Source organism: Bicyclus anynana, chromosome 15, assembly GCF_947172395.1.
Source record: "Bicyclus anynana chromosome 15, ilBicAnyn1.1, whole genome shotgun sequence".
NCBI classification, from domain to species: Eukaryota; Metazoa; Arthropoda; class Insecta; order Lepidoptera; family Nymphalidae; genus Bicyclus; species Bicyclus anynana.
Window position 1 is genome coordinate 8,948,431 of NC_069097.1, and position 11,405 is coordinate 8,959,835.

Below are 11,405 nucleotides of genomic sequence, written 5' to 3' on the forward strand. Positions count from 1 at the left end.
AGTTGTGAAAAATCGACATCGATATCGTGCCGGCTAAAAAAATTACAGAGGTCAAAAGGTCACGAAAATCAGTTTTTTGCAAATATTTCGCGACCTATTGCTCTGACGTCAATAGAGGTCATTATAAAAATTGTTCCTCATAAAATTGTCTACAAAAAATGTCTCTTATAGTTTTTCTGTAAAATTAACGGTTTTCCGATCATAGCGCTGAGAAAGCGACTATATTGTGACGATGCACTCGTTTCCTCACCACCTTCGAGGTAGAATGCAAGGCGCGTTTTTTACATGGTTTCCCCCGTAGGCATAATCCATGATATATAATGAAAGTTTATTTTAATTAACAATTAATATTTTTTTATCAAAATTTTGAAAAATACCGAAAAAAATAAATTTTTGCGAATAATTTTTTTTTTATTCATTGTCAATATTTTCAGCTTCACTATCGTTATTGGCTACTGACAAAATGTCAAGTGGAGTTATTTCTTGATTTAAATCTACATCTTCATCATTTTCATCATTCGTTGACTCTGCGTTTAAGCATGACTGGCCGCGGCAATGCCCACAAATCTTGAGCATCTCAATCCAATTTTTTTGCATCCACATTTGCCGCCACAACCTTTTGTACAATTACAAAAGATTGTATTCAGTAGTTCATCGGGTGCTGGTGGTAATAAAGTCATTATTGGATGCAGCATATCATTTCTAAACTCCCAACCCCACTGTTCTGGATCGATGTCTCTTCCTAGCCAGGTTTGTATTTGGTAATATGCTCGAAAAATATGCTGTTGAGCTGAAGAAGTAGGTGGTAATGAAGGAAATTTTACAGCTGTACTTTGTCTTGTTAATTTAGCAAAGCTGTAGCTTTTATCTGTAATTATCAATTGATTTTGGAGCACCGTATACAGCTAGTAGAAAATGTATTCCAGTATTGACAATGACATCTCGAGAGCAATTTTCTTGTTGGAATATTTCTGTACAATTGTTTAAATCGGGTCTTTTTTCAAACATCTTCATGACTTTCAATTTTCCTTTCCCAAAAAGTGCTGAAGTTGTATCGCATCCGGTCATGGCATGCAGAAACAGAATATTTTTTTTGCAATGTGGATACTTGTTGAGGCTATCAGTCGAGTATATTTTTGTTTCAGCATTGTTTTTTCCTGGTTTTTTGAAAAAAATTGATGTAGATTGATCAAGTATTTGAGTGCGTGCTATGAGTATACTCAGTCTAACTGGCAGTAACAGGTATAAAGGGACGGATCTCGGAACAATGAAATACGAAACATCAGCCATTGAAGGTCATTAGAATGAGCTATAGTACGTCTTACTAAAAATCTAAACCCCTATACGATAAATATATCTTTCTGGAAACATCTAAATGTAAAATAAAAGATTTAGAGACATTTACAAACATTACTAAAAAGCAATAGAGTTTACGCCTTGGTGTACGGTATACAATACCGTATGTGAGTGCATTCTTGCCGCTTTCTCAGCGCTATGATCGGAAAACCGTTAATTTTACAGAAAAACTATAAGAGACATTTTTTGTAGACAATTTTATGAGGAACAATTTTTATAATGACCTCTATTGACGTCCGAGCAATAGGTCGCGAAATATTTGCAAAAAACTGATTTTCGTGACCTTTTGACCTCTGTAATTTTTTTAGCCGGCACGATATCGATGTCGATTTTTCACAACTTCATAATAACGCCGTAATAAAGGTGTATACAAAAATTCAGCTCACTAGGAATTTTTCCCCAGATTGGGGTATAAAATGCCTAAAATTACTGGACTACTAGTAATAAAACATAATATTATCAAAACAAAACAATTCTTTTATTTTCCTTAAAATACATTTATAGGAATGTACATTTCTTAATATAATAATAATATTTTAGGTACCTTCATATGACTGTAGCGGCTGAGGTCTCATGAGTGTTCTATGCTTAATGCTATTAATAATTGCTGCCTTCCCGCAACGCAGTGTTTGGCAGGCGTCAACATATCCGCATCGTACGTATCGGACGCATCGTATCAAACGGATTTTTAATTTTACGGTAGATTTGTGCGATCCATACGATGCGGATCAGTGGACGCACTTGTATTTGTATTAAACAAAGAATACTATACTCCGCGCCACGAAACAAGTCCCGTAGACGCGGCGCTAATGTCATAATGGCGCTAATTTTCATTAGGTAATGGCGGTCTTATTGTCATTTGTGTAAAGGCGCTGTCAATTTTAGTTCAAGTTTTAGCCGCAGGACTACTTTCGTGGTGCGAAGTCTACAATCCGTTTGAGGCGATGCGTCCTACGTACGATGCTGATATGTGGTCCTAGTCGCCCACCATAAGTCAATACATGAGTCAATGGGTGGGTTCAGGAAAATGCTAAGTTTTGTCATAAGATTCGGGGTGACTTTAAATTTAATAAATTTTGATTTGAACGATTCTACCAATTTTCAGCTTTGTGGGAATATAAGTGATTAATTTTATTTTAGGTGTTAAATTGACCGGACTAATTGCTAGCATGCGTCAACAACAGTTATCGCGCAGAGAAACGACATATTGTTGATCAATGCAATAAAAGGAAGAGCAATATTAACAAGTCTGTCGTTCTTGGTCAACATTTGTCTTTGATTTGTCTCGAGATATCTTGTGATCTCTTTACCGTGATCTTAGAACTTGTATGATGCAAAGAAAAAGAGGGTAAACATATCACACATCTCCAATCGGCCCCATCGCAGGAGTAACAAATACGAATAAGGGACCTCTTGTTATTTAATCAGATTGGGCATTTGATTTGTTTTGATGCCTCGCTACTAATGCCAACCCCTGCACGATGAGAGCAGTCCCCAGCCACCAGGTGATTGATGACACTTCGTTGAACAGTACAACTCCAATGATGCCCTAAAAATAACCATAATTTAAGTATAATTTTTTAAACTGTGAGAATATAGCACACATACGGAATTCCGGACAGCAACGGCGAGCCATATTCTTATCCTGAGTTAATTAGTTGTGATTCAACATTGATGGTGAGCCTTTCCTGAGGCAATAGGGATGATGACAGTTTTTAAATTGTATATAAATTAAGAGTATACTAATAGTAAAGCAATTTTGTAAAAGGAACAGGGTATCTGCGATCATTACTTTCGGAGCTACAGAGATTTAAAGAGTCAGATTTGCGGCGCTACCGCGGATCACTGAAAAACGCCCCATACAAAATGGCTCGAAAAAATGACGTCATAGGTAATGTAATGATCGTTAGATTTGTATGCGCGTTCAAACAAAATTACTAATATCTTTGTTATTTGTGCGTTTATCTTTGTAGTTCATATATTAAAAAATGTCACATTTAATGTAAGGAAGCTAAAACTGTATGAATTTTCATCTAATTACGATAAATTTTTTTTAATAGTTTTTGAAATTTTATAACCTCATTTATTTTGCAAATATCCACACAATCTTTGCTTTTTATGTATAAATTAGTTAACATTGACCCTATTTACCCGAATGTATCATAAAAATCAATATATTCAAACCTAGTCATCATCCCCATTAGTTATGATTCTGATTAGTGTGTTGCAATAATAAGTTTCATTAAAAGAATACTGGATGACTTGACTTGATATGAAGCCTTTCTGCTCTGATTTGTGCTATGATGTACATGTACATACATCATAGCATAAATCATAGCACAAATAATCTAATATATAAAATTCTCGTGTCACAGTTTTCGTTGCCATACTCCTCCGAAACGGCTTGACCGATTTTGATGAATTTTTTTGTGCTTATCCGGTATCTATGAGAATAGGCCAACATCTATTTTTTAAATGACACTCGCAAATAACGTAGCTTTCTATTGGTAAAACAATTTTTGTAGGGTAGAGTTGGGTAGGGTAGGGTTAGGGGTAGTGTAGGGTTGGGGTAGGGTAGGGGTAGGGTAGGGGTAGGGTAGGCGTAGGGTAGGGATTAGGATAGGGTTGGGGTAGGGTAGGGTAGGGTAGGGTAGGGTAGGGTATGGTAGGGTAAGGTAGGGATTAGGGTAGGATAGGGGTAGCTGAAAGTTTACATCGAGTTTAACGCGGACTAAGTCGCAAGTGTCCGCTAGTGTAGTGTAGTGTGTAGTATATGTAAAACAAAGTCAGAATAGTTACACCATTTATAACTTTAGCATAGAACATAATATTTGAATGACACTTTGCATAAAGATAGATTATAGTCTGGAATCACATAGGAACAGTATCTAAACGGGACCTAAGACCTCAGCAAGTTAAAAATAAGCAAATAAATATTTACTTACAGACAATATATAGCTAGATGCAGATGATATAACAGTGGGTGCTACAGAATTAGTAGCTGCATCCAGAGACCGCAAGTAGCACCGGCAGCCCCAGGTGTTGACTAGCACCATAAGGATGAGTAAACCAGCCCATATTAAGTAACTGTCCCCCTGCCAATAAATAGGCCTTTTTAATAAACTTACGGAGGCCTGCAACATTGTTAGCGTTAAATTCAGTTTTTCATAAATCCTGTGGGAACCATGTACTTCTGTGAGATAAAAATAGTCTTTAAATTGATTGATAACTTCCTCTATCTTCCAGTGAACGTCTCATTAAAATTGTTTCAGCCTTTCTACAGATTAGCCAGGACACAGAAAGACAGACAGACATGTAATGTACATACTCATGCTAATTTACAGCTTTCTAGTAGTAATAGTTTCTGCAATAAGTCGTGGAGAGACAGAGAGAGACAGACGGATGGACGAACAGGACATGGCAAAACTATAAGGGTTCCTTGTGGATTATGGAACCTTAAAAAGCTTGATTATGTTTTATTATTGTGTAAATAACTATAAACACTTGAAATGATGCATGATAGCCCAGTGCATATGACCTCTGTGTGGGTTTGAATAGGTCCGGGGCATGCACCTCCAACTTTTCAGTTGTTTGCATTTTAAGAAATTAAATATCACGTGTCTTAAATGGTGAAAGAAAATCTTTGTGAGGAAACCTGCATCCTACTAATATTATAAACGCGAAAGATTGAATGGATGTTTGTTACTCTTTAACGCTGCAACTACTGAACTGATTTGGCTGAAATTTGGAATGTAAATATATATTACTCTAGATTAACACATAGGCTACTTTTCATCCCAGAAAAATCCATGGTTCCTGAGGGATTTGTGAAAAACAAAATTGCACGCAGACTAAGTTGCAGGCGTCTGCTAGTATATCATGATTTTCTCAATTTTCTATGTGCGTGAAGTTTGCCAATCTATTGGGCCAGATAGGTGGATCCAATTTGATTAAACTAATCTAGTCTCTCTCTCTCTCTCTTGTTGGTCCTTCATGACTGAGGATCCTGACCACCCCTTTGGCCAGTCACTTTTTGTTGTACTGCGTACCTGTGTGTACGAGTACCTACCTATCTATCTATATCTCCCAATGGTTAAAACTAAAACTTAAACCTACACATTTTACTACTGGACTTACTACAACAGTGTGTGTTCCTGATAATTTGCCTACAGTACTACCCAACGATGACCAAACACCAGCCATAAAAGCCTCATATAACATTGTTTATGAATACAAATTTCAATGTTACATTGAAATTTCTTTGCGTCTTAACAAATGTTTTATGTGTAATGTAATGATACTTGAAGATTCACTACTTTATAGGTGCTAGGTTTATTGTACTTAATTCTTGAGTTTTAACTAATATCATAAATAAATACACTACAATCAGTAAAAATTAAAATTACATACAAAATTACAAAACAGTTACTCTGTTTTGTACTTTTGTAATTTTGATACAAAAAGAAAAACATAACCAAAATATTTGACATTTGATTTGAAAAAGAGATGACAGATGTCAAGAGACAGAGAGATGTCAGATCACCCTAGACCTGAAAGAATGGACCTGTTTCGCACCCAAATTCACCAACAAAAATGTCTGTCGTTTTTTGAGGGGGCCGAGGTAAACTCACACATCGAAAACATTTAACCCCATTAAGTATATTCTGTGTCCATACACTACACTACACGCGTAATTTTTACACAGACTAACCAAAACATCCCTTAGACTATCCACAGAATATATAAGTAGAATGATCGATTACTTGATCGATTTTTTGCTGTTCCGTCAAAAGAATCGATTCTTTATAGAAATCGTTTTTATTACAAATTTGATAAAATTATGGTAGAAATACTTACAAATGAAACGTTACTCCATCTTTTACTAAACTACAAGTTTTTGTCCGTTTTTTATGCCATTCAACTACACAAACTGTCATTTTTAGGGAGCTCTTTACACGACGAAAACGATTACAACAATGAAACATCGATTCTATAACAACAGTTTTTATAAACGCGTTAGATCATTGATTCTTGATCTTTGATAACGGTTTACGAAGCAGGTCCTTTCTTTTTAATTGTCTACGCAGATCACAGATGACGAATAGCAATCATCATTATTGGTAGGTGTCAACATTTTTACTTTTTAAAACTAATTTGGGTGCCTAATGTTGGCCTTACCTTCCAACATTACATAATGGCTAGCAGCTTTGAGTTTTGAAATTATTGAGAGAAAAAGAAGTATCACAGTAATACATAGAATCTAACATCCAATCATAGAATTAACCACGGAACGGATCGCAGTTGACATTTCCATTTATATTCTAAATGCTTGTCAAGCTCAAATTGACAATGTCAATTTGACATATAAAAACCGCAAACGTCAAATAAAATAAGTCTTCATTTGACGTTTGTGATGAAAGTGAAAAAGTTAAAAATTTTATAAATTGTTTCAGTCACATTGTAATTTAAATTGCCGCATTGATTACTCGTGTTACGTGTTGAAAACTCAACTTGCGAAACTAAGATATACAATTTATTTGGAATATATAAACAAAACAATTTATAAAAATGCATAACATCAAAAACGGGGACAATGTACTAATCCTTTGGAACAACAATGACCCAAATGATTTAAGTAATTTGGTCAATGAAATTCAAAGTTCTAATGCTTCTGTTGTTCTCGAAAACTCTAGCGTGATTAGTGAAGGTAAGATAATGAAGTTTTTTAGATCAGTTTCCTTCCTTTACTTTTTCCTCATTGTTCAATTTTTTTTATTGTGGCCTCAAACTTCTTGCAGATTCGAGGGCACTCTCATCATTTGATGTGATAATATCAAACTGGCTACCTCCTTACACAATGCAGCATAGTGGTAGTTTACTCGCTTTATTAATTAAGCTATTAAAACCCAGTGGTAAAGTTATTTTAAAAGACACCTTAGATATTAGTTCAGAGCTCAAACTAAATGGATTTTTGAATGTCACAAAATCAGAGGAGAATGTATTCACTGCAGAAAAACCCAAATTTGAGGTAAGCATTATTATAAAGACTTATCTTGCAGGTTCGAAATTGTCCTTTGTGCTTATATAGACAGAAAAATAAAAAGTTTCATTATTTGGCGTTATTATAAAAAATTAACTTCTAGGTTCCAGATTGCCTTTTGGGCTTTTTTCACAAATTACCTTCTAATGTGGTCTGTGTGACCAAGTTCTTAATATTACAAAGAAAACTGAATACATAACTCATAACAGTTGAACTCATTCTATATGCTTGTATAAGTGTGAAGACACTAGATTTAGATACAGATTAAAATTGCAGTATAGTTACTGCACAATCTTGCAATGCCACTGAAAAAAATAATTAAGCCACTGATATTTATATATTGCAGATAACACACCAAAAATAACATGAAATTATGATCAACTGATAATATAGTAATACCATGTTAGCATTAGTGATGTGTTCTGAGCTGGTGGTTTTAAAATATAAAGACTGGTTCTCTTCGTGAATTTTATTAAAAGACCAAACAACAATGTACACAGTCCTTGCGATTGATATTCTAAGTCTGTTCGCGCATCGGTCGCTGGCACATCGGGGAGGCGTGGTGACCCCGCGCCCCGCAACCCGCATAGTGGTCCGACGTCTGAGCTTGGACAGGCATGGCATGATTTGTCACTTAATATCAGATATGATTAATAATAACAACAAGCATTAATTTGTCTATTTTTTTACTATCAGTGTGCTGTGATGAGAGAGAGAGATATACTGTTGACCAATGGCAACAAAATTAAAAATGTTGCTCTTTTGTTGCAATAGGACAAAAGATATATTACTCATAGTACAGATGTGACCATTGTATGTAAGGGTTAGCTTGTATCTTTTGGCTGGTGGGAGGCTTCAGCAGTGGCTAGTTACCACCCTACTGGCAACAACGTACCACCAAGAGATTTAGCATTCTGGTACAATGTTGTGTAGAAACCGAAAGGGGTGTGGATTTTCATCCTAGTCCTTAAAAGTTAGCCCGCTTTCATCTAAGATTGCACGATCACTTACTATCAGGTGACATTGTAGTCAAGGGCTAACTTATAAAGAAAATAAAAAAATATTGGCAAAATACTTTAAAAATTCAAATCAATACAACCATGTGAAATTATTACAAAACTACTATGTAAAAATTACAGGTTGGTGCAAAGGTATTCTTAAAATTAAATAATAAAAGTAAGCCAGCTGTATGGAAATTAGAAGACACAGTTGAAGATGCTTGGGCAGCAAACACCAATGATGATGAGATAATAGACTCAGATGTTTTGCTGGATGAAGATGATCTAAAAAAGCCAGACCAACAGTCTTTACGAGGTAAGTGATTACTTAAAAACTAAAAATATCATATGTATTTAATTTATATACGGTTAAAGTGGGTCCAAGAGGAATACTAGCAAAATTTGCTTAGAGACCTCACTAGAACTAAAGCAAGTTTTCTATTAGAAAGGCTAATGGAGTGTAATGCCTAGGTTTTAATTATTTGAGATTATAAAAAAAAAGTATTGGAATAAAACCAAATTTAAAAATATGTGTAGTTGTTTCTAAAGTCACAAAAAGAAATAATCACTATTTTGAGGATCTCTATTAAATAAAAACCTTAAGCTTGTTTGGTTATTTTTTGTAAAATACTGGCAACTCACTGTTTACGCTAAAATTGATTACAATTTCAAAATGATTACAGCTCATTGTTATTGACATGTAAATATTGTTAACTCATCTTCTATTTTACTCATTCATAAATGCTTCTGAGTGAAAAATTAAAATTAATAACATTAAAATATACATAACTTAGCTTAATGTAAGGTAAGTATTTGTTATTAAACAATTTTTGTTCAAAAACCACTTTTTATTAATAGTGGTTTACTTATCAGTAATAACAATCTCAAGTGCTATCTGATATAATATCAGGATGGCAAACATTGTTGAGGTTTTGTGTTGCAAATAGTTGACATGTCACATGCCGAGGTTTTGTGTTCCGAGCACAGTGACTCGCTTGAATAATTCACTTCAATGCCAGGAAACCTGTTGTTGTTGATAATATCTTTATTGTACCTGTATTCATGAATGGCTATTGAGTATTCAAATTGGAGATATTATCGTCGTGATCAACACATATTCGGCTCACTGCTGAACTCGAGTCTCCTCTCAGAATGAGAGGGATAAGGCCAATAGTCCACCACGCTGGCCCAATGCGGATTGGCAGACTTCACACACGCAGAGAATTAAGAATTCTCTGGTATGCATGTTTCCTCACGATATTTTCCTTCACCGATTGAGACACGTGATATTTAATTTCTTAAAATGCACACAACTGAATAGTTGGAGGTGCATGCCCCGGACCGGATTCGAACCCACACCCTCCGGAATCGAAAGCAGAAGTTATATTCACTGGGCTATCACGGCTCTTATTATATCGGATATATCAGAGATATTATGGTTTATTAGTATTATTAGTTATGGTCTGAACAATTTAGTTTTTTTTTAAATCTTTATAGATTCACCCTTGACTCTGTGAATCTCACCTGGCAAGTGATGATGCAATCTAAGGTGGAAGTGTGCTAACTTGTTAGGAGGAGGATGAAAATCCACACCCCTTTCGGTTTCTACACGACATCGTACAGGATCGCTAAATCTACCACCCTGCCGCGTTCCGGCACGATGTCGTATAAAAAAAAAGAGACTAGTTGGAGAGGAATGGGAATATTGGTAAAAAAAGCGTTCTTAAGAAAAATGTCTGTTTCAGTTTGTGCAACGACAGGGAAACGAAAGGCGTGCGCCGACTGTTCCTGTGGCTTGGCTGAAGAGTTGCGCGGGGAGACCAAGGAAACACCTAAATCCTCATGTGGCAGTGTAAGCATAATCCATACTGCTAATATTATAAATGAAAGTAAGCCTGTCTATCTAACCTTAACCTCAACCTTAACCAACCTGTCTATCTAACCTTAATCCTATGTCCGTCTCCTGGTTCTAAGCTACCTCTCCTCCAATTTTCAGCCAAATCGGTCCAGCCGTTCTATTCTCTGAGTTTTTATAACTACTACTTTGACTAACACGACTTTCTTTTATATTTAACTAGCGGACGCCCACAACTTCGTCCGCCCTTAGACCTCTTTAATCCAGCCCTATCGAAATCCGTTCTTAGTATCCTACTAACTATAAACTACCTCCCTGCCAAATTACAAATTTGTACATCAAGCGGTTTTCGAGGTTTCGTGATGAATGACCTTTCGCATTTATATAATAAGATGAAGATAATGTGAAATTGTTTTTTTTTTAAATTGTTTCATTTATTTTCCAGTGTTACCTGGGTGACGCATTCCGTTGTGCAACCTGCCCCTACCTCGGGATGCCAGCCTTCAAACCGGGCGAAAAGGTTATGTTGGATCTCAAATCAGATATATAAACTATTGCGTAACTTAAATGCTAAATACAGTTGGTATTAGACCCCTTACATATGAAATTAGCATTATATCGAACTGGCAACTTTCGTCTCAAATATCTTATTCTTAATTGATATTGAAGATGTTATGTTTTTTTTTATAAAAGGTAGAGTCCAGAGCTGTTAAGTAAATAAAAACAATTAAAAAAAACAAAATTGTTATTTCACCTAGTGATCAAAACTGCGCTTTCTGGTCGCCAAAGTCGTGTTCATGTTCTTTTCTTTTACGGATAAAATCAACAAACGATAGCCTGCGATGTCAATTTCATATGTAAGAATTGATTATTTCATGTTGTGATTCCTTATATTAATAAATTAATTGACATTTGTAATGGGATATTTTAATTAGCTTTTAATATCTTCAGACTTTTCAAACTTACCTCGTCTCAGCCCGCTTCAACCTTAGACTTAAGTTTTGAGACATCAGGTGAGATTGCAGTCAAGGGTTAACTTTCATTGAAAAAAACAATGTATTAAAGAGTAGAAATTAATAAAAATGGTATTTATAAACTCGTTGTATGGCAACACCACATTTACTGTCATTATCAGAAAGATCAGTCATTACAGAAC

General features: G+C 35.3%; 2 protein-coding genes across 2 annotated transcripts; one reads left to right on the plus strand and one right to left on the minus strand.

Moving 5' to 3' along the window:
- Positions 1-908: 908 nt before the first annotated feature.
- Positions 909-5,820, minus strand: LOC112052207 (uncharacterized). Its single transcript, XM_024091207.2, has 3 exons — positions 5,494-5,820; positions 4,302-4,451; positions 909-2,905 (listed from the first exon to the last, which is right to left on the minus strand). Exons 1-3 carry the CDS (start codon positions 5,575-5,577, stop codon positions 2,777-2,779), a joined length of 363 nt encoding a protein of 120 aa, XP_023946975.1. The 5' UTR covers positions 5,578-5,820; the 3' UTR covers positions 909-2,776.
- A 938-nt stretch (positions 5,821-6,758) lies between these two features.
- On the plus strand, positions 6,759-11,167 carry LOC112051916 (anamorsin homolog). The gene is made up of 5 exons (XM_024090765.2): positions 6,759-7,063; positions 7,155-7,384; positions 8,536-8,710; positions 10,140-10,246; positions 10,695-11,167. The coding sequence occupies exons 1-5, from the start codon at positions 6,925-6,927 to the stop codon at positions 10,797-10,799; spliced, it is 756 nt and encodes a 251-aa protein (XP_023946533.1). The 5' UTR covers positions 6,759-6,924; the 3' UTR covers positions 10,800-11,167.
- The last annotated feature ends 238 nt before the right edge of the window (positions 11,168-11,405 follow it).